Source organism: Brachypodium distachyon, chromosome 2, assembly GCF_000005505.3.
Source record: "Brachypodium distachyon strain Bd21 chromosome 2, Brachypodium_distachyon_v3.0, whole genome shotgun sequence".
Classification (NCBI taxonomy): domain Eukaryota; kingdom Viridiplantae; phylum Streptophyta; class Magnoliopsida; order Poales; family Poaceae; genus Brachypodium; species Brachypodium distachyon.
The window spans coordinates 56,959,419-56,983,016 of NC_016132.3; the positions used below are offsets into that span (position 1 = coordinate 56,959,419).

Here is a 23,598-nt window from a genome sequence, read left to right on the forward strand (position 1 = left end):
AGTAGACCCGTGACTCCTCTCGGGTACTCGGGCCGAGTCGACGGGCGCGCGCGCAGGCATGCATGCATCGCTGCTCTCCCTCTCGCTTCGGACACTAGGATACGGCCTGTACGGCCCACAGTGACCCAAACCCGACCCAACAACACACGGTGCTCCTCCTCTCCCTCCTCCCGTCCCGCATCTCGAGGCTACGCGGTGCCTTTTCCGGACCGTACGATAAGATTCGATGGAGCCTTGACAGCTGAGATAGAGAATCGTAAACGATCATCAACCAAGAGAGAGAGAAAGACAGTGTGGTTTTTTTACTAGCTTGAACAGAAGGAGCGAGAGATCATTTTATTGGGTCAGTTCACTTCTATCAGGTTCATGGGCCTGAAACGTGTTAAAAAATTGGTCACATGCGCATCAGCTCTTCTTCTTTTTTTTCTTGCCTTACTTACTAAACAGAGTCCTCTTTGCGTTCTCAGCATACGTGTCGAAATAAACTCCGGGGGTCATGTCAACCCGAGTCGTTGTTTGTCTGCAACTACGCTTATGGATGCCGAATCAGTCAAATGCCGGGTCTTTTCTGTACCCATATAAGCTTACTGAGGTTCTACTTACGCTTCTTCTTCGTTCTGTTTTCAACCAGACTGATGCTAAATCTCGCAAACGACGAGGCGTATTTTCGCGTTCTTGCTAAGTCGGGTAACTTTTTCCTGTATAAACACGGCCTCGTGCGACCCCGTCCAGAGCAATCGCAATCCTCGCTTCACTGGGACCTAGTGGCTGCGACTACTGGCTCCTTTTCTAGAGTACACTGCTGGCTAGTCCTAGTAGCACGTCGAGACGATCGCCATCCCCGATTGGCAAATTGACGGTGCCGCTCCAAGCCTAGCTAGGAGATCGATCGATAGCTCCATTTACCAAGATTAAAATTCCAATAAAAATGTATGCCACCACTCACCAATGTAAAATTTCATGGAACCGTGGAATTATCGTCGGTTAGCCACTGATACCCAAGATGGGAAAATTCTGGCAGCGCGTAGACGCCGGGTCGTCGTCCATTTACAGCGTTGGGGCGGAGGTTATCACGCGTGCAGAATTACGGGTTGAGAGTAGCATATTCCAATTTGGACGTACAAACAAGCTTAAGAGTATTGTTTACTGTGTATACAAATGGTATGGTATTTGCAGTGGCATGGAGAGGCGACACGTAGTACATTTATTTGTACACATGGATAAAACCAAACAAGATGCAGACACATGCGTACGTAGTCCCTCGAATCAGACGAAAGATAGAAAGAAACTATCTTTGGCATCGTACTTAATAACATTCTAAATATTTGTCGCCGTTTTAATGCAAGTTTGTACTAAAACAGCGACAATTATTTAGAAACGGAGGGAGTACTGCATACACTAACTCCAGCTGTGGCGAGTACTACAAGTATGTTTTCTTTTCTCTGTTTGCTGTTACAGTCAGGAACTCAGGTTCTCGTTCTCTGACCCAGTATACAAGTCCGTTCATCCATGATCCCCATCAGATGAGCTGGCGAAGCTCGAACCACAGCGCGTAGTGACCTTCCATGGCAGCTAGCTTAGCTGGCAGAAGGACGACGATTCCGAGTAGAGTCTCTCTACCCAGGAAAGTTAAAGGCCGCGTCCCGCGTCCGTAGCTCGGTTCAGCCTCGGCGTGTCGGACCGGCCGGTAAATAAGCAGATGAATTAAACTAGGGTAAAGATTCCTTGGATGCAGAGGTAGCAGCAGGTTAGGTCTTCACGTCGGGAGATAAGCTAGAAAAAAAAAAGAACAGAGTAAAATATCGCCATCGCCTCGGTGGTCTCAGATGACCCGGTAATGCTTGCAATAATGATGTATACTTAGCAGTGTGTGTATCCACATGTGTCCGAGGCCGCGAGGCAGGAGACACGCAGCGAGCCGTGTCCGGGTGCGCGGAGCACGTCACCGGTGGACCCATCGCTGTCTGTGTCTGGCTGATATTTTAAAGGCCCAGTTGCAGTGGAGACGCAGAGACCACTACGGTGGCCTGGCTGCCTAACAGTGGGGGATTAGTTTAACAACGATTAATTAATTAATCAGTGGACTGATAGCTTGATTAGTTTAATCGGGGTCCCCCGCGGCGATGGGAGAGGGGACACGGCGCGCGGTGCCGTCCGATGCCGCGACAGAGCCGGCGCCGTGAAGCCTCTCCTCTCCGTTAACTGACGCCTTTCCGGGCTGCAATTATTGCTCTTCTAGCCTGACGGCTCTCCGTTTGGGTTTAGAGCCCTCTCCCCCTCGGCCCCTCGCTATAGCTGTCGCTGCTTCTGGGCGCTGTCTCCGCACGCCTGCGCTCGTGATTAGCTTCCACGGGTGCTAATAATAATCAGAAGCAAAGCACTGTGCCTGATCATGTCATTACCGCCTTTTGTTGCTGTCCCGGCGGCCGATCCTCCAAGCTTTGTTAATCCGCTGGGTCACTGGCCCTCTGGCCCCACCCAGCTCTGTTGAACTGCAGGTGTGCGATCGTACGTACAGATCTGGGAGTGTTTAGCTTTCTGTACGTGCCCGGTAAGTACTAACACACGTCGTTTTCGACCCCTCTAAAAAGAGGTATAGCCGTGCGGCGCGTGGCATGTCGAGCTTAGAACGGGTGCTTATCCATTTAAGGGCTTGCTTTGTCTCCCGCTCCCTTTTGCTTGCTTGCCGTGTGGCGATAATAAGAAAGCACTAACAAGACGCTCGGCTGGATCGTTTTCCGAATCGAGAGTCCTCCGTTGCTTCGCCGGGAATTCGTCCGGCCTCTCTCGTCTCTCTTCGGATCATGTATTATGTTTAAGGATTTTTATGGAGAAAAAGCAATTAAAACGACTGTTCATGGCCATTTCGAGATCGTAGAATTTCAGATATTCTTATTCCGACTAGTGGTGAGTTCAAAAGGTGAAGCCATTTTTTTTTGCATCCCTTTCACTCGCGACAGAACAGCGGACGATGCCTCACGCATCATCTGCTTCAACAGGTATATTCCCCTCGAGCAAAATTCCAGAAAGTGCTTCCTGTCTATATAGTCAACCTGGATTGATTAAGGAAAAAAAAAACACTTCCTGGTTTAGGAATGGACGGCAAAATGGTCTGTGAACCACGACAGACCAACCCCTTTCCTAATGAAGCACGTCATTTAGTGGAACCGTTTCTAAAGCAGGAGAAAACATGCCTGACATCGTGTGGTTATCACATTCCCGGCCTCATCAGAGGAGGAACGGTTATCACCAATACGCTTTTGCGAAAACGCGGCGACGAGAACAAGCGGCAAAGCGAAACAAACACCTTGCACGTCCACGCCAGCCACCAAGGAATATATTCAGCTGGAATGTTCAGTTTTGCTAACCACAAAATAAGGTACAAGCTTCATATTTGCTTCTCTTTGTTCCACGAAACACCTCGTGTATATTTGTGCACATAGATCAAAAGAGTTCTCGTTTGTATTGATCATTCATATTGCATTAAGAGAAAAATGAGTGTGAGCAGTAATTGACGATCCAGGACTAAAGAAAAAAACGACGTGTTTTGCGAAACAAATGAGATGAAATTATATGAGATGTTTTGTGCAACGGAGAGAATACAAGATTCAAGTACTCTTGTACTTGTAATATGATAACAAAGGATTAGGATCACAGAGTTTGGCGTTGTATCCGAACTTGCCCTCCCGAGCTCTATATATTGGTTAAAGAGTCCAAAGGAATTCAATCGTTTGCAACTTACTGCTCGTTAAAGAGGCGATTGGGATTCAATCTCAACTTACTGCTGGTAGAGAGCGAGCTGAATTCAATCTTTCGCAATTTAGTATCGATTAAAGAGTCGGCTGGATTTCAATCTTTCATAAATCAACCTGGGTTAAAGAGCCAACTGGATTTCAACCGTTCACAATTTAATAAATTGCGAAAGATGGATTTATTAAATTGATACTAAATTGCGAAAGATTGAATCTTTAAAGAGCCAACTGGAATTCAATCGCTCACGATCTGATATAGGTTCAAAAACCAGCTGCAGTTCAATCGGTCGCAATTTATTGCTGACTAAAGAGCTAGGTGGAATTCAATCTTTCGCAATTTGCTATCGACCAAAGAGCCAGCTGGAATTTCACTGGTTTGCGTTATTGTTGGTTAAAAAGCCAACTGGAATTCAATCGCTAACGATCCGATATCAGTTCAAAAGCCAGCTGCAATTCAATTGCTCGCAATTTATTGCCGGTTAAAAGCTAGCTGAAATCAAATCTTCCGTAATTTGCTATCGACCAAACAGCCAGCTGGAATTTGATTGGTTTGCGTTGCTGCTGGTTAAAGATCAAGCTGGAATTCATTCACTCACGATCCGATATCGGTTCAAAAGCCAGCTACGATTCAATCGCTCGCAATTTACTGTGGTTTAAAGAGCTAGCTGGAACCAATCTTCGCAATTTGCTATCGAGCAAAAGGCCACCTGGAATTCGATTGTTTGCGTTACGGCCGGTTCAAGAGCTAGCTGGAATTCAATCGCTCATGATTCGATACCGGTTCAAAAGCCAGCTACACTTCAATCGCTCGCAATTTGCTACGAGTTAAAGAGCTAGCTTGAATCCAATCTTTCACATTTGCTATCGACAAAAAAACCCAGCTAGAATTCGATTGTTTGCGTTACCGCCGGTTAAAGAGCCAATTGGATTTCAACCGCTCACGTTTCGATATCGGTTCAAAAGCCAGTTACGAATCAATCGCTCGCCATTTAGTGCCGGTTAAAGAGCTAGCTGGAATCCAATATTCCGCAATTTGCGGTCGAGCCGTTTGCGATTTATTATTGGTTAGGAACCACCAACCGCGTAATGCGGCCCGACGCATGAGTTTCATGAATAGCATGAGAGAAAACCAAAAGAAAAAAAAGATGGGGAAAAAAGATCATAGTACACCATGGAGAGCATCCTTGACACATGCTAAACCTCTTTACCCATTATATACGTCAAACCACATTGCAATTTCCTGACAAGTTCTAAATTTACTGTAACACAATACCTAAGTGCTACGGACTAAGAAAAAATTACTCCGTACGTATGTTTTGCTAACACGGTACCTAGGCACTGACGGTAGGACTGACCGGCGTCCCAGTGGAAAAAAAAAATGAATGGCGCCTCGGCTCGTAAAAAGCTGCCCCGTCGTAGGGTGGCGGCAGCACACACAGCAACACAGCTAGCCTGCCTGCCTGCGCCCACCCACCACCCCACTCGCTGCAGCCCGGTCAGACCAGACAGCCGCACACACGCAACACACCCCCCGGTCCCACCCAATTCCCGAACCGGCCCTTCCGCCGTCCGGTCCAGCAAAAGACCGTCTCTCTCGGCTGCCAACCCGGTCCGCCCGCCACCGGTTTTTCGACGTCGCCCGTGTCTCTCTCGTTCCGTCTTTCGGCGCGTGTGGGTTTCTCTCTCTACCCCCTACAAAGAGACCACCACCAAATCCCTCCCATCCCCTGCCCCATCTCCTTTCTCTCTCTCTCTCTCCCCCCGCGTCTCGTCCTTCCCCACAAAACATTTCTACTGCCTGCTTGCTTGCTCCTCCTCCTGCTACTACTACTCGCTTCCCCTTTCCGCCTTCCTCCCCATCCCCATCCTCTCCTCCCGCTAGGGTTTTCCTCCCGCCGCCGCAGAAGGAGCAGCGGCAGAAGCGTACGTGATGCCGCCCGTCGCCATGGCGCCGCCGCCGCAGGGCCCCTCCGCAGGTACGCCCCGCGCAACCAGATCTGGTCAACACCGGTCACGGGGCTTCGGCTCTTCTTCTTCTCTCGCCCTGACGTTTTTTTGGTGGGTTTTCATGGCAGGGGACCCGCTGTTCAACGAGCTATGGCACGCCTGCGCCGGCCCGCTCGTCACCGTCCCGCGCGTCGGCGACCTCGTCTTCTACTTCCCGCAGGGCCACATCGAGCAGGTTTCCGTCCACGCCCTGTTTCTTCTCTTCGTTTTCCCCTTCCCCGCTCGCGATTCGGGACGCGAAGGTCGCTACGCTTCGGTTTCGCGCGCTGAATTTGCTTTTGCTCTTGCGTGTTTTTTTTTTTGGGTTTTGTTTGCAGGTGGAGGCCTCCATGAACCAGGTCGCCGACAACCAGATGCGCCTCTACGATCTGCCTTCCAAGCTGCTCTGCAGCGTCATCAACGTCGAGCTCAAGGTGCCCCGATCCCTCCCCTTTTTTTACCCGCTTCTCGTGTTCAATTCTTCTCTCTCTTTGCGTCCGGAAAATATCTTCCCGTCTCCCTGCTCCGGAATTCTGCTCGGTCGTCTCACTTGTTCCGCGGATTTTTCGCAGGCGGAGGCCGACACCGACGAGGTCTACGCGCAAGTCATGCTCATCCCGGAGAACGATGTAAGCTCTTTCGAAAAAAAAACAGGGTGAGAACTTGGGGGATTTTTTTTTCCCGGGCCGAATTGTTCATCTCTGCTTGATTTGTAACTTGCAGCAAAACGAGATGGCGGTGGAGAAGTCGAGCTCCAAAGCAGCCACCACGCTAGCAAAGCCGGCGGTACGGTCCTTCTGCAAGACGCTGACGGCGTCCGACACCAGCACACATGGCGGCTTCTCTGTGCTGCGCCGCCACGCTGATGAGTGCCTCCCTCCTTTGGTATGTGTGGAATTCCCGCTAGTAGATCAAAACCTACGCTGTTGGATCATGCGGACTACCGTGTGTGCCTTGCCATCTCTTTGTGGCATTTGCTGACCTGATTCATTTGGCAGGATATGACCCAGTCGCCTCCCACACAGGAGCTCGTGGCCAAGGATCTGCATGGCATGGACTGGCGCTTCCGCCACATCTTCCGAGGTAACTTTGTGTTCCTTGCCTTCCTGTGATCCGTTTCTGTTTTAGATCACCATGCATGCCTGTATAGTTTGACGCTGACCAATTTAGAAGACCATTAGTTGTAGCTTAGCCATCACTTAAAATGCAATGCATCAAATCTGTCAATAATTTTGAAAGCTTTATCCTGTACTAGATGTTGATAGCATCAATGATGAATGTGCTAACCTGATTGCAAATCAACAGGACAACCTAGGAGGCATCTCCTTCAGAGCGGTTGGAGCGTGTTTGTCAGTTCCAAAAGGCTTGTTGCTGGGGATGCCTTCATTTTCCTCAGGTTTGTTGTCGTTCTTTCTTTCTCCCTAGCATAACAATTTACCACCCACTGCTAATCTGTTTGGCTCAATGCAGAGGAGAGAGCGGCGAGCTTCGTGTTGGTGTTAGGAGGGCTATGAGGCAGCTGTCCAACGTGCCATCTTCAGTCATATCTAGCCACAGTATGCACCTTGGAGTGCTTGCTACTGCATGGCATGCAATCAACACGAAAAGCATGTTCACTGTCTACTACAAACCTAGGTATATCGACATGTCTAGCACAATCATACTGTTTTCTCTGCAGTCATGAATTTGCCCCCTTTCTCTTTTTGAGTACTTAAATTAAACTTGTATCTAATCTCTTCTTCAATTTTAGGACGAGTCCTTCAGAATTCATAATACCATATGATCAGTATATGGAGTCTGTGAAAAACAACTATTCTATTGGGGTGAGATTCAGAATGAGATTTGAAGGAGAAGAGGCACCAGAGCAGAGGTAAGTGTTTTGCAGTATTTGTATTCCCTACAAATGTGGTTTTCTGTGGATTATCTCCTAACAGTACTAAGACCTCATTTGTTGTCATGTAGGTTTACTGGTACTATCATCGGCAGTGAAAATCTTGACCCACTCTGGCCTGAATCAAGCTGGAGATCCTTGAAGGTAACTGTTTGATCACTATTGTTATTTTTTTATGACTGGATGTTTGGCGTGTTCTGATGGAGGAACGCTTCTGCAACTTAGGTGCGTTGGGATGAGCCTTCGACTATTCCGCGTCCGGACAGAGTCTCTCCTTGGAAAATAGAGCCCGCTTCATCACCTCCTGTTAACCCGCTTCCTCTTTCTCGGGTCAAAAGACCAAGGCCAAATGTTCCTCCAGCTTCTCCTGAATCATCTGCTCTTACAAAAGAAGGTATATAAGATTGTTAGTTCTATAAACAATGTTAAAGGCTTCATGATTGACAATGTTGCATAATTGACGCTTTTGAAATTCTTGCTGACATTTGCAGGTGCAACTAAGGTTGATGTGGATTCTGCTCAAGCACAACGAAATCAAACTAGCATGGTCTTGCAAGGTCAAGAACCTATGACCTTGAGAAGCAACAACCTTACTGACAGCAATGATTCTGATGCCACTGTTCAGAAGCCTATGATGTGGTCACCATCCCCCAACATTGGAAAGAGCCGTCCATTAACGTTTCAGCAAAGGCCCTCTATGGATAATTGGATGCAATTGGGAAGACGTGAAACTGATTATAAGGATGCATCTTCTGGTGCCCAATCTTTTGGCGATTCCCCAGGCTTCTTCGTGCAGACTTATGACGAGGCTCCTAACCATCTTGCTTCATTCAAGAACCAGTTTCAGGATCAAGGTCCTGCTCGTCACTTCTCAGAACCTTACTTCTTTATGCATCAGCAACCCAACTTGACTGTTGATTCAAGCACAAAGATGCACCCAGAGACCAATGAGTTGCATTTCTGGAACGGCCAGAACACTGTGTATGGTCATTCTGGAGATCAATCACAAGGTTTCAGATTTGAAGAACACCCCTCAAACTGGTCAAGCCAGCAGTTCTCCCGGGTTGAACAGCCACGAGTTATCAGGCCTCATGCATCAATAGCTCCAGTTGATTTAGAGAAAACAAGAGAAGGCAGCGGCTTCAAGATCTTTGGGTTTAAGGTTGATACAGCGAGTGCCCCTACTAACCATTTGAGCTCCCCAATGGCTGCAACTCACGAGCCTGCGCTACAAACTCAGCCATCGGCATCACTAAATCAGTTGCAACATGCACAAACTGATTGTTTTCCTGAGGTATCTGTAAGCACTGGTGGAACAAATGAGAATGAGAAAAGCATCCAACAAGCTCCACAAAGTTCAAAAGATGTCCAAAGCAAGTCCCATGGTGCTTCGACAAGGAGTTGCACAAAGGTATTGTCTCGTGTTCTCTTATATTCATACCATCTGCTGGTCCGTACGTCATGTTTTGTGGCATATCTTTTACTTGTGCATTACTGTGTGGGTCAGTCTGTGCTACCAGTTGAGAGTTTATTCCTCAATGTGGAAATTATGAATTAGTTCTCATGTTGATAAAAAACTTTTCAGCATGTTGCACTAAATCTTTTGCCTTTGTGGATGAATTCCCTTGTTCAATTTATATTGTTTATGAGCAAGACTATTTGGTCCATGCATGAGGGCACCATGCATGTTACTTTCTTAAATATTGTAAACATTGTTGTCATATAATTTTTTTAGGGGTATCGTATTACTGTGTTATTTATATTATGCTGTCCATGGTTTTGCAGGTTCATAAGCAAGGTGTTGCTCTTGGCAGATCAGTTGATCTCTCAAAGTTCAGTGACTATGATGAACTGAAAGCTGAGCTAGACAAGATGTTTGAATTCGACGGTGAATTGATGTCTTCAAACAAGAACTGGCAGATTGTTTACACTGATAATGAGGATGACATGATGCTTGTCGGAGATGATCCATGGGGGTAAGGTTCTATCTTGGTGCTTGCTTTATATGCATGCAGTAGAATTTCCTTTCCCAGTGAGTACTAACCCTACATTATTTTGTGAGCAGAGAATTCTGCAGCATAGTGCGCAAGATCTGTATTTACACCAAGGAGGAGGTCCAGAAGATGAACTCGAAATTATCTGCCCCAAGAAAGGAGGACGGTGCAGCGCCCTGTGATGGTGCAAACGAGAATGCAGCTCTTCCCGCACCAGGCAATTTAGATAACTAGGTATGTGCCTTTCAGAATCATGCTATTCTTGATCTGCAAGCATGGTCTCAAGATATTATTGTTTGCTATAAGAAGCATCACCGAAAGCGACTGACCTTGAGTTGTTGGGGTTTCTGCAGGTTGTGTTTAAGCCGGTTGAGGCATGAGGTGAGGTATCGCACGGGGAGCTGTCCTGTCCTGCCTGCGGGTCCCAGCCAAGAAGTAACTCCTGTTGTCGATTGCTATTGGTGATCGCCCCCTGCACCCCTCCTGATGCAAACCCTTTTAATTCGGATCTAGTTGCTTAGGAAATGTAGAGACTCTGCGTAATTCCTTATCCCTGGTTTGCTCTTGGCTTAAAAGTTAGATGGCCGAGATGATTATTGTTATCCCCCTTTGCTTGCATGCTCCCTTGCTTCATTTCACAGCACCCCCTCCCAACTGCCTGTGTAAATATTTATCCATCAACCATGGTCGTAGCGTTAGTACCTGTATTAATTAGTTATCCAGCAGCAGAGGCCAGAGTGAGAGTCACAATTGGTAAAATGGCGAGCAAACAATGGTATATGTACCGTCTAATTAATCCTGTTTTCGATGTATTAATTGGTTATAGAGTGAGCTTAAGGCCTTGTGGTGGTACCGCTGTCGCTCTCTGTAGCTAGGCCGGGGCGCATGACGGGGTACACTACACCTGCGCCGTATAACTCATGTCTGGTGGCACTACTCTGTTGTCTGCAGCTTGATTGATCATGCACAGGAGTGGAAGCCAAGCGTGCTCTGGCATTCCGGCTCAGTGTTGAGGGTGCCTTGTCATCTGGCTATCGACGGGCTTGATATCCACGGTGCCGCCTGTGCGGTGTGGACGTTTTGCTTGCCGTGCTCTGATGTCTTCCTTTTTGGTTAATGAAAAAGGAAGTGTGCTTGGTATTGTGGTGGTGTTGGGTTGGTGCGAGGAAAGGGGAGGGAAAAGAAGGAAGGCGCGTGGGTGGTGCCGGTGCTCCCCTTGTCTCAGCCCTGTTTCCCTTCTAGTGGAAAATAAAATAGGGGTTGAACTGGGCAGGCAGTCGCTCTCCGTGGAAGAGAAAAAAAGAAGCCCGGGCCACTTGGTGCTTGTGCTAGTGCCGGGGAGACGGTGGTGCTTCAGTTCGTTTTCGCCTCGTCCTCCTCGTCCCGGGCGTCAACGTCTCTGGCCCGGTCCACACACCACTTGTGTGGCGTCCGTGTTGATCCCGCGAGGCGAAGTGGAACGCTAGAAGCAAAACCGCGCGTGGTGGTAAAGCAAGGGCGCATTTCCGTTTTATTTATGTTGTGTGTGCAAGTCTCTTTGGCTCCTCCGTGCGCCGCCGGTCGTGATGGATGGGGGGATCAGATAAGGGAGGGTTCCGTTCCGGGCGGCGATTGGAACGACGGAAAGATCTCTAGAGCCCTTTGCTGCGTGCGAGGCCGTTGGAAGCAAAGCAAAGCAAAACCAACGGAACTGCCATGGAGATATACCCTCATGGAATGATTTTGAAACTGATCGAACTGGTTTTTGTGGCACGTGCGCGAAGCAGGTGGGGATTCTCGTGGTGTATAGGTGTAGAAGAGTCATTGGTCCGCAGAGAGGGGCGATCGAGGATGAAAGGAAATAATGGTGCGGTCAGTGGTCACAAGCTAGTACTAACCGCACGCAGCAGGGGGCAGGCGGGACACAGGAGCACGGTGCAAGCCAGCTAATAAGTAGAGTGCTGTGAAACAAGGGGCCAAGAGTCCTCCTAGTCAGTCGTCGTTGTGGTGAGCAGCAAAAGCTCCTCCTCTGACTGACCGAGAGACCCACGGGGCAGATCTCTCTGTCAACCGCGGCGGTCAAGAGCAGCTCTGACTGACTGCTGACGACCACGATCGTTAGGATCAGACGAGACGGCTGACTGAGTGCGGCGCAGAGCTGCCTTGTGTGGCACGGCCGGGACCCCGACGGGTGGGCCCCTGGCCATCGTCGACCGCGGATTCACGTGACAACACACGGCGACCCCGATTCCGAGGCCGCAGCTGCAGCAGGAGCAGGGCCAGGCCAGTGCCCCCCAGTATAGGGAGGGTAGTCCTAGAGCGGAGCGCGTGGTCGTGGGCCCTTAAGCAATATGGAAAGCGACGGGTGAGTGAGCGAGCGAGCGCATCGCGCCGGAGACGGGAATGAATGAACACGAATCTATATGCTAGGCGAGTGAGTCTCCAAGCGCGCCGCGACAAGGCTCGCTTTTACCGGCCCGTGCCTCATCTCTGCCGCTGCTGCTGCTCGGTGCTCGCACCCAACAAGAATAGCTAGGGCTAGGACTAGGAGCGGGGCCTTCTCTAGTTCTAACTTGTGCTGCCTCGCGCGGTTCATCCATCAATCCTGGCCGTCCAGCGTTCTTTTTCCTTTATATACTGCGGCGTGTTCCTCGTGCTATATTGTGTGGTAGACTACCACGACGGGGTCGGTGGGATGGATGTTCAGTGGCCACCGACGTCGCCGTCGCCCTCGACCCTCCATCCATTGCCGTATCCAAGGCACAATGCAAGAACACTGTCCTCGGCGACCAAGCAATTAACGGACCGGAAAAGCACATGGAAGTACCGCACGGGCCAGGGAGGTAAAAACTGGACCTCGCGTGTATCTCGTGCACGACCTCTGTTCAGGCCCCCGTCCGGGCTCTTGTTGGTAACGAGAATTCGTGCGGTTGCTCAACTGCACTACTGTGCTGAATTTTTACATCACACGAACAACAGAAACTTTGTTACCCAGACGATATGATAGACGAGAACAGGTGTGTTTTCGTTTTCCAAACGATCGGTCCTAGGACCGTGAGAGATAACGGAAGAAACACAAAGTTCAACACGTACTTGCGGCCGTCGCTGGCTGAACACACGCGAGGCCTATAGGAAACGATAACAGAAAGGTTCAGGAAGTGCTAAGGGCACAAAAAACAGGTGAAATAAACGGGATTATGCGGATCTACCGTGACGCCAAACGCAGTTTAGTCTAGCTATTGCAGTACAGTAGATACAAGATCGACGGCCTGGGTGGATGATAGGATGCTCCTCCCTCTCCATCCCACAAGTCGACCAAGTTTAAGTTTTGACCAACAAACAGATAGACTAATAAAACACAGGTTTGTACTGTAGTATGGCACACACACAAAACATCTTGCTGAACTCGTGTTCACAGGCAATATTGAGTTATATCCTCTCTTTTTTTGTCACGTAGGTAAGTTTTTGACGAAACTTAAACCTTAATCAGAACGCATGGATTAAGTTTTGGAAACAAGGAGGGACATGCCAGGAAAGCCAGGCGCCAATTCTGCAAACAAACATAAGCAAAAGCCGACGATATGGTACACCTTACAGAGCATGGTCGGACTGAAGACACAGGCAGACTAAGCCTAAACTGGATGATCAGCTCTCAGTTGCAAAATCTCCACGTCCTCTTCTTCGATTTCCACCACCAGGGGATGGTCGCCCTCGAAGAAGGCCTGATGGAGGGCTTTCATGCACTGCTTCGCCTCACTGTCGTGGACGATCAGCGACATGTTGACCTGGCAACGACGAAAGGCGTGTTCAGTCCAGAATTCACTCTCGGCCTAGTTTGATGGGGCCTAGTTTGATGGGATACTGTATCAGGTGATTTGGTCGGTTGGTTTACCTTTGATGCACCTTGTGAGATCATCTGGACGTTGACCCCGCTTTTCCTCAGCACATGGAAGGCCTTGTGATGTAGTGGTAAAATGGTTATAGCGTCATGTTTGCGACTATCATGAGCAAATGTTTCTGTAAAATGTTGCAGGGTAATTGTGTGTACCTTTTCTAGTATGAGAGATGACCGTCGTACGTTTCCGATGAGCGAGATTATCGCCCTCTGCTGAAGTAGATGGACCACTGCGATTTTCTCCAGCTCTTCGACCACATGGTCGAGTTCCTAAAGAATTGCAAGTTCACAAGGGTCAAAAATGGCAACGAACAGGAGATGATGTTTCTTAAGGAAGTGGTTTCGTGTACCAAGCCATGAGAAAGCTAACATGCTACATTGCTGCATACTGAAGCAATGTGTCGAGAAACAAACCATCAGCCCATTTCGCAGAGCCATGGTGCTAATTTTCCATATGAAGGAGTACAGTTTGGTTAGAAGTACGGCTATTTGACGTTTAGCATCTAGAATGAATGCACTTGCCTGCTGAATAAGTTCCCTGCTCCAGATCTTTGATGGATCAAGCGATACAGAAATGCTGACTTCACTAGTAGCCACACAGTCCACGGATATGCCTAGATCTTCAAATATAGAAAACACCTGCTCAACAGCATAACAAGATCGTAAATAACAATCAGTATCAACAAATGACAACCAAACTGAACGCCTCGGCGGCTAAACATACCTTCGCCAGAAAACCAAATTGACCAAGCATCCGAGTGCTCACTATATCCAACATAGTGACATTTGACTTCAGCACTAAACTAGTTAGCACAACCTATATAGGAAAAAATAAAATCAATGGCCTGAGAACTAAATGGTTCAAACTGTGACGACATAGTTGACTAATATGCTACATACCTTATCCATCTCTCTTCGTTTTGTGATAAGAGTGCCTGGAGCTTTAGGGTTGTATGAATTCTTAACCCTAACAGGTATATCACCTTCTCTAGCAGGTCTCATTGATTGTGGATGCAAAACCTGTTGTAGAGAACAACAATAACTAACCATAAAGCCAAAAACAGTCTCTTTAACAATACGGGTAACCATCAAAAGCTTTGCACATGGTTGCATGAAAGGCACATAGCCTGAACAACCTTTTGAGAAAGAGTATCTGAATTCCATATGGACAGTTCATGATGACTAATAAAGCAAGTAACAACCAAATTCCATACATAGCATCAGTACAGAAAGTGAAAGGAAAACATTTCCTGTACACCTCTAATTCTGAATAGTGAATGTTTCCTATACAGATCTAGTTCTGAAGAACAATAGAGGCCATCCATTATTTATATTTGACTAACACACCCGATGTTTTCCGAGGTAAATAAAGATAATCAAATATAAATTAGGACGTATACCACATAATTTATCATCGGATTTCAGTTTTATAACCTTCTTCTTGAATAGTTTGTTGTTAACTTCTTACTTCTTATGTCTAAAGGTGGCATACCTGGGCACCAAAATAAGCAAGTTCTGACGCCTCTTCAAATGTTAGGTAAGGGACAGTCTTTGCATTTGGGTAGATATTTGGATCACAAGTCAGTACACCATCAACATCCTTCCATACCTATCAAAAGCGGTGTTAAGGTTTCAGATGAAAAGCACATAATAACGGGAGTAAGCAACAGATACTAAACAAACTATTATGTTAAACAAAATGGGATAGTGAATTGTGGGCTGTATTTCTTTCCAGAAATTAAAAGTACGGTTTGTTTGTTATCTATTTCAGACTCAACATGGACCTGAATTTCTCTCAATCCCAAGGCTTTACCAATGGTTGTAGCAGTCAAGTCACTGCCACCTCGGCCTAAAGTAGTAACCGCACCTGATTTCCAACCCTGCAAGTGATGCCAATTGCAATGAATTAAAAGTTGCTCCACAAATAAGAAGCTCATTCATTGGTGAGAATACCTTCCCTAGGAACCCGGTAACAATAGGTATTGCTGGATCTCGAACCCAGTCTCCATGTAGTCTCTTCGCAACAGCAGGATAAGTTGCTTCCAAGATTTCCGCATTACCAAAATCGTCTGTTGTTATGAAACCAATATCAAATGCGTCGCACTGCAAAAGCATTGGAAAGTTAAACCACTGGGAATATAGATACTAGATAACTTTATGGGCCCTTGTGCTAATTGAGACCTTAGAGGAAGGAAGCACAGACATAATACATATATTAAATAATTAATATGGTACTGCAAAACGCGGCAAAGTAGTGTGATGCTGGTAACGACACATGAAGGGAATTGTGATCTGAAATTCAGGGACCAGTTATCAAACCTTTGAGAAAATCATTCATAGTGGATGATACTTACATACTAGTGCAAAAAATAATAATTCCTAGAAGAAACTATGTTATTGAAAATCCATTTAGGCTGATATAACTTATACACGGTGAAGCACACGTCAAGAAGTACCTGCCGTGCTTTGATGCCAATTTTGTTTAAGTAAGCAGCAAAGATCCGTGTGGACATGCATTCTCCAAATGACACAAGGTAGTCCGTGGTGCGAAGCGTGAGCTCTTTCATCATGGCAATACCTTTCAAGAGCTGTTCCAGTTCATCCAGCATAGCTAGAAATTTTGTTCAGAGGGAACGGTAAGCTTATCATACCAAGGAAAACAAATCCACGACAGGTTATCAAGTGGGCTTACAGTGTATCACAGATCTTGGCAGTCCCAGTTCATCCACTGTTCTGGATTGATAGCAAACAGGTCACCATCAGGTGAAACTGTCAAAATCATTCCCTAGTAAACAGACTGAAGAGTACACGTACTTAATATGAAGATCTTTGATCATGTTCCACTCTTCGATTTCAGAAACGTAGATTACTCCACATCCCACTGCCTTCTCTCCAGCCTAAGAATAAGACCACAATTACCATGTATTTTAGCAGAAACAACAAACGATTTAAATGTCTTTTAAGTTCCCTTGTGCTAAAGGCTAAGGCAAGTTCCACTCTTCAGTTAACTTCCCCCTTTGTATTGTTTATAGACATCCCCGGTCCACGGCAAGTCCACGACAGCAAATCATAGACAAAAGGTGGAATTGCACCTAGCATCGGCTGATTCCGATAGATTCTAAACGATTCTCAACTTCAAAAATTAGCTAACACTCCCCGTGATTGAAGAGACTTGACGCACTGAAACAGTAAATATTGAATAGAGGAAGGGATGGGGACAAACTTTGAGGAGAGCAAAGTTATATCGCACGGAGCTAAGAAAGAGAAAGCAGTCGTACGAGGAGGAGAAGATTGGTGGTCTTCCCCATGGCGGAGAGAACGACGACGGGGCGCTCCTCGGGGAAGGCGGTGATGAGCCCTGCCACCTCCTCCATCCTCGCCGCCGACGACATGGACGAGCCCCCGAACTTCATCACCACGCTCAGCTGATCTCCGCCTCCCACTGCGGCATCTCCTCCGTCGGCGGCGACTCCCAGGACGCCGTCGCCGTCGCCCCCTCTCTTGGCCCGACAGCGAGTGGAGTCGGGGACCACCACCATTGCCAGTCTCCAGCCACGGCGAGTACCCCACAGGGCACCGGCGCGCGCCACTCCTCCTACTCCGTGGCCAGGATAGGATTCCGGTATCGAAGCGGCTAGGCGGCGCGGGGTGGCGGCGAATCGGAGCGCGATCGCCATTTTCTTCCTCTCTTCGGCTTCAGTTGCAGGGAGGACTGGATGATGCCCTTCACTGACCACTGTCCTGGGAGCGAAAGCGGCTTCCACGAAATACGCGATAGGGCTCTAAAGGCGGAGAATTACATGAACATCATTCATGGCATGAAAGCCCTAACCCCTATTAGCTCCTTTTCATTTTATAAGACGCCCTGGTATCTCTTAGAATTGACTTCGATATGAAAACAACTCATACGTGAGATATTCGCCGCAAAATTACAACTTTTGTAATACAAATTCAACGGTATAGTTTTGTGTGATACAAAATCCAACTTTTATTGATCAAATTAATGGTCAGATTTGAATATCAAAATGTGTGGGTCCCTTTTAAATTACTCGATCCTCATGAAAATTTGTGGTCACATGGGTCAGGCAGGGGTTTTTAACGGATATTTTCTCCGAAGATGCACACGACCCAATATTTTTTTAGACATCGATACGCCGCCTACAACTAAAAGTGTAATCCACCTTCATGTACAATCACCCTGCTAACACCCAACAACGATTGGTTCTGTACGTATCCAAGATATCAGAGAAGATAAGTGACTCATCTTGTTGTTTGGGGCTTTTGGCTCATTCTAAATTGTTTGGAGTTTGGTGGCTCGTCACAGGGAACATAACTCACTCCGAAGAAAACCAAAAGAAGAAGATTCTCTATGATGATGACACATTCGAGCTATGCAAACATGTAGCAGAAACATCCATCCTTCTTTTTTTAGCTGATCCACCTCATCTTTGGTTTCTTTAGACCGTTGCCATCTTGGATTGCAACATTGACTTATTGGTTGGTCTAGCGTGCTGCACCGTCACTATCCTCAATGTTAACTATCAAAGCCTCCTATCCCTCAAGTGAGAACCATAAGTTTGGTGTCATCTTTCGTTCCATGAGGCCATCATGATGACATCAGTTGCTAGGTTTTCCGACTCAAAACGTGCCAACTGGGCCTCCTTTCTTTCTTGCCTCCCTCCTTTTAAATCTCTCTCTATGCGTGGGTTCCCGCCTAAATTCACATTTCTTGCCCTTGTGTATTCCTAGGCATGATTGCTTAATATTTAATTCATTATATCATCTAGAGTTTCAATATCCTATAGAGTCAGGTTCTTTTTACGCGTCAATAATTTTCCTACGTGGTAAGATGAAGAGCAAGCGGATGACAAGTCCATGTTATGCGTTGTTTTTTTTGTTTATCAAACAGCTCTATGATACGTATAGCTAAAAACGGGAAAAAGTATTTTCTTTTTTGAAAAAAGGAGTTCAAGCAATAATATTGCTCCTGTGAAGACTAGGGCATGATATTTACTGTTAAGCCAGGACTGCTGGTCTGCTGCACCTGCAAATCTTGCTGTTGCCTGGGGAGGGAGACGGCAGAATTCAAGAACTGCCCCTGCCTACCTGCCTGCATCCTTCCAAATCCAGGAACAGGGATTACTGTATCACTGCAGGGAATCAGCCAATCCAATCCAACCTAATCCTTCACTCACACACATGCATCTCAGATCTCTCACTCCAGAATCGCACATGGGTTATGAACTTATGATGATCCAGCCAGCGGCAGCAGGTTGCAGAAAACAGTTTGCATAAATAAGAATCCAGAGAATTGAATTCAATTCCGCCGGATTCAATACAGTCCCAGCTCAGACAACAAGCTGCAATCCTTGCCCTGACTGTCTGAATCCTTCGTGCGACTGCTGTGCAACATCAGCACGATTCGGCAATCGGCATCACGCAATGGCACCGAGTAAATATTTTCTCATCTCATCATCACCATGGAGAATTGGAGATTGTTCAATGGTAGCAAAAACGTTCTATTACATCACAGATTCACATCCCAGAGAAAGATAAAATTCGACAAACAGCTAAATGTACCGAGCCGAGCCTCATCCCATGAAATTGTCTCAGGAACCGGTAGACAGATAGCTAGCACAAGGTTTTATACATCTAGCATTTTTTTTCCTGATCAGCCAGGACAGGACCATCCAGCGCCTAATCGCCTATGACCACTAATGGAGAGGAGATCCCCTTAGAGACTAAGGGCCACAGTTCCGGGTCTTGCCTACATTGGGTTCTGAAGACCGGCAGTGTGCAGGAGCACGGCCTTAATTTCTTCAGGCAGAGGCACAGGACCATCCTTCCATTGCTGGATTGACCAGAAGAACAGAAGAGATAATAAAGACATGTTAGCAAGCAACGGTAGGATCTGATCATCAAATGCATATCGAAAATGCGCATCGCCGAGAGGATTATGCATTCATTCATTAGCAAGGGTTGTATGGAAAAGATAGAGACGTGTGGGGGGACTGCGAACCTCGGCGCGGAAAACATCCATGGCGAACCCGTTGAAGCAGCTGATGACTGCCTGCTCGATGTCGAGGCCGAGGCTGTTGAGTGCCCTCAAGGTGGAGAGCAGAATGCCCGGCCTGCGAGCGCAGAACATGTGGATGTTGAATGCGTGCCCTTCCCTCATCCTGACATCAACCTGCGAAACAAACAAAGATAGCTCGATTCAATTGGGTTCGACGCGCAACATTACCGATAACACAAATCGACAGGGATCAAGTACTTGTGCATGCAGATGATATAGATTGTAGAACAACCAATAGACACCAAATTTCATGACAGAAAAAGATGGACTAACCGTGGCCTGTTGACCACTGGGACTCGGAAATGAGGCCGGGCACCGTTCCTCCTTGACACGGCCCGGGAATGGCTGCAGTGTGGGCGTTGAGGGATGGAAGTTGGCTGGTGTTACTGTTGGTCCAGCAACTGCAGTAATAGGAGCAGACTCAAGTTCATTGTGAAGTTCATTGATCCTCTGCAGGAGTTCCTTCAGGTAGTCAATTGCATCACCAAGGATAGAAGCTCTGTCCATCTGCCACAGGAAAAAAGAATCCGGTGATGAGCTTCTAATCAATACTACAGATTACTCACACTCAAGAATGCAAACATCATTAGAATTGAGAATATTTGACATAATCGTGTCGTGTTTATACCCTAGAAAACATAGTATGTGGCGCTGAGTTATTAGATTGGCTTCTGTTTTTTTTAATAGCAAAACTGTAACAGGGAGCATGCCCAGATTTGATTAACAAACAGAAAAGGTCTTACTAACAACTTCAAGTCTTTGTTTACTGTTTAAAACCATCTGGATCATTGTGAAGAAATGTAAATTAATCACCGCAGAAAAATGCACTTTACACGCGGAAACTTCCAAGAATGGGACCTTTTCAAGGAAACCAACAAAAGTAAAAGACAAAACCTTCAACAGGAAGAACTATCAAGAACAGAAGAGAAAAAAGGGCTTGTGAACGATCTAGTGACAAGACAAGTCGCTTTCGCTAACATCTTGTGCATGGTACTGTGTTAAACTTGCACCGTGTAGACTGGGCATGTCTCACAACTAAAGGTCCTCAGAAGTAACCTCAAGAAACAGCGAAAAGAAAATCACCAAGAAACAACATTTGTATGCAGGTTCAGAACTGAAATTTACCATGAACATACAGTTAAACAGTCATCCAGTAAACGAAAGAAGTAATTCTTTATGGTATTAAAATTTCCATGATAAAATGTTTTGATTTTAACCGCAGGAGTAATTTGCAACGACACAAAAAAGCACGGTATTGAATACATGAATTTCACATGATAAATTCAATTCCGGCACGAAACGACAAAAATTCCCGCGCTTTTTTTCAGATAATGGAAGAGTTCTATTGCTCCCTGGATAATACCTAAATATGGAAAACAACATGACAGCAATAAGTGCCATGGATCTAACTAAAATTGTGTGCTAATTTTGAGATCTAGATGGACCCCAATTGAACCACTCATCACACAAAATTCACCATCGCCTGCAGTAACAACAATAACATATAACACACCCCTGCGTACCAGTAATAGTATCACCTCATGAATCGAAAATTGGTATAAAATCGAATAGTACAGTATAGATGGAAACAGGCAAGTACGTTGTAGGTGATAAATTAAGAGAGAAATGATGGGAGGAGGAGGAGGATATCCCGTCACCTTGCTGATCTTGGGCACCACGGAGCGCAGCATGTAGAGGCGGTCGTTGAGCTTCTTCCTGCGCCGCCGCTCCGCCATGAGGTTCTTGGCCGGCATCCCCTTCTTCTTGCCCCTCCCGTTGCCCCCCGTCCCCCCCGCCGCCGCCGTCACGCCATTCTCCAGCGAGGCCGAGACGGCGCCCATGGAGGCGTCGTCAAGGCTCTGCTGGTCCATCTCGTCCTCGTCGTCCTCCCACTCCATCCCTCCTCCTCCAAACGCCGCCCCCGCCTGGGCCGCCATGAACCCGACGCCTTTCTGCCCCACCGCCGCGGGCCCGCCGAATTGAAGGAACGGCGGCGCGTCGACGTCGAAAGGGTTGTTGCTGCTGTTGTTGTTGCCGCCGGCGGCGAAGTCGTGGACGAAGTAGCCGGGCGGGAGCGCGACGCCGGTAGCGGCGGAGGACGAGGGGAAAGGCGCGCCGGCGTGGAAGTCGAAGAGCGAGGAGGTGTGGTCCATGACGTCCCTGCCGCACGGGAAAGGGAAGCCCGCCGTCACCGCCATGGCCTCCGACGCCAGGTAACCCCAGTCGCCCCCGCCGCCCCCTGATCCCACCAACTCGTCCATCTTCTCCCCCACCGAATTCTCCATGCCCTCGAGCTCTCGCTCGCTAACACTTATCCTCTCCTTCCTCTCTCCTCTGCAGCTCGAACAACCCTTGTTGGGATTTGAGACGGGACGGCTAAGCTGGCTTCCCTTTGCTTCTTATAGGACGCCAGAGGCCAGTCAGTGGTACCGTCCGTCCCTAGCTGGCTGGGTTGCTAGCTGTGCTACATACAAACATCTTCGTATTTATTTTCCTTTTTACTTTTACTTTTGGCCATTGCAGAGTATTTTGTCTGTTTCATAATTTTTGTCTCAAATTTACTTAAAAAATGAATGTATTTATTTTTAAAAAACATCTAGACACATGTAAGATTTTAATAAGAATTATGAAACGGAGGAAGCAAATAGAAACACCACACGCTTAGAATCACACTCCACCTAGTGAAAGACATATCACGGATAATTCCATGGACATTATTAAACTTGCATCAAACTCAAGTTAATACACTCATTAATTTGCGTGTAAACGTGAGCACCGAGTTTTTTTCAAGTTAATACACTCATTAATTTGCGTGTAAATGTGAGCACCGAGTTTCGACCCTATATTAGCTGGAGTAGATCCATGGATTACAATTTCGTGTGGATAAAACTGATCTATATTTGCCAGTGACTAGGCACACTTACGTGAACATGGAAAAGACCAAGAGAAAATTTCAGGTGAACGTACACGAAAAGCATGCGAACCCTATGTGCCATGTTGTCTGTTTGCTTCCATGGATTTACATATATACTTTCTCTGACTCTAAATTCTTGACTCAAATTTGCTCAAATATGGATGCATTTATTCTTAAAAAGCGTTTAGATACATGTAATATTTCGACAACAATTTAGAATCGGAGGAAGTAGATCTAAGCACGCCTCCATTAGGAACAGTAGAGTTTCTGTTTGCTTTCTAGTATCTTTCTTTTGCAAAAAATATTAAATTTTCTGGTCCGGCTTTGTTTGTATGCAATGCTTTGTGGTCCTAGAGTAGCTTATTTTATTGTGTGTTGCACGGCCCTATTCAGAAGAAGAAACTCAAAATGAGCTGGCATGCAAACAAACAAATTAAAGGGAAGATGAAACGATTGCGGTTTACGAGAGAGAAAGTTTGTTTGTGAGGGTAAATGTGAGTACGGAATTTTCGACCATATTAGCCGGAGGCTGGAGTAGCTTTTTTTCGTCGAAAAAGAAAGATAACCCCACGGCCCTCTGCATCCACTGATGCACAAGAGTAGATAGATCCATGGATTACAATTTCGTTTGGAGAACTGATCTAGTATTTGCCAGTCAGTGAGTAGGCACACGTACTTGAACAATGGAAAAGACCAAGAGAAAATTTCAGTGAACGGACACGAAAAGCATGCGAATCCTGTGTGCCATATTGTCTGTTTGCTTCCATGGAATTACATCTCTGTGCATGCACGCCTCATTGGGAAACAGTCGAGCTTTTGTTTGCTTTGTAGTGTATCTTTCTTTTGCGAAAAGGATTACTAATTTTGTTTGTTCCAGTTTTGTTTGTATGCAATGCTTTGTGGTCCTAGAATAGCTTATTTTATTGTGTGCTGACGGCTCTATTCGGAAGAAGAAACGCAAAATGAGCTAGCATGCAAACAAACAAAATTAAAGGGAAGATGAAACGATTGCGGTTTACGAGAGGGAAAGTTTGTTTGGGAGGCTGACACGTGTACGGTTCCATGGAGAAGCCCCTCCCGCTTTCTGTTTTGGAATTTGGAGGGTGCTGTG

At 46.8% G+C, this 23,598-nt stretch overlaps 3 protein-coding genes across 3 annotated transcripts; 1 reads left to right on the forward strand and 2 right to left on the reverse strand.

Moving 5' to 3' along the window:
- Positions 1-5,474: 5,474 nt before the first annotated feature.
- Positions 5,475-10,463, forward strand: LOC100834181 (auxin response factor 4). The gene is made up of 15 exons (XM_003564938.4): positions 5,475-5,728; positions 5,828-5,934; positions 6,077-6,172; positions 6,311-6,367; positions 6,462-6,623; positions 6,737-6,821; positions 7,044-7,134; positions 7,209-7,373; positions 7,489-7,608; positions 7,701-7,773; positions 7,855-8,023; positions 8,121-9,040; positions 9,415-9,605; positions 9,695-9,857; positions 9,977-10,463. The coding sequence occupies exons 1-14, from the start codon at positions 5,683-5,685 to the stop codon at positions 9,855-9,857; spliced, it is 2,445 nt and encodes an 814-aa protein (XP_003564986.1). The 5' UTR covers positions 5,475-5,682; the 3' UTR covers positions 9,977-10,463.
- A 2,488-nt stretch (positions 10,464-12,951) lies between these two features.
- LOC100834482 (aspartokinase 2, chloroplastic) lies at positions 12,952-17,246 on the reverse strand. The gene is made up of 13 exons (XM_003564939.4): positions 16,776-17,246; positions 16,312-16,394; positions 16,190-16,230; positions 15,954-16,108; positions 15,451-15,600; positions 15,282-15,377; positions 14,990-15,106; positions 14,398-14,517; positions 14,222-14,314; positions 14,020-14,136; positions 13,651-13,767; positions 13,495-13,557; positions 12,952-13,387 (listed from the first exon to the last, which is right to left on the reverse strand). Exons 1-13 carry the CDS (start codon positions 17,172-17,174, stop codon positions 13,235-13,237), a joined length of 1,704 nt encoding a protein of 567 aa, XP_003564987.1. The 5' UTR covers positions 17,175-17,246; the 3' UTR covers positions 12,952-13,234.
- A 1,701-nt stretch (positions 17,247-18,947) lies between these two features.
- On the reverse strand, positions 18,948-21,945 carry LOC100827768 (transcription factor ICE1). Its single transcript, XM_003567379.4, has 4 exons — positions 21,232-21,945; positions 19,847-20,080; positions 19,517-19,687; positions 18,948-19,348 (listed from the first exon to the last, which is right to left on the reverse strand). The coding sequence occupies exons 1-4, from the start codon at positions 21,856-21,858 to the stop codon at positions 19,265-19,267; spliced, it is 1,116 nt and encodes a 371-aa protein (XP_003567427.1). The 5' UTR covers positions 21,859-21,945; the 3' UTR covers positions 18,948-19,264.
- Between the last annotated feature and the right edge of the window lie 1,653 nt (positions 21,946-23,598).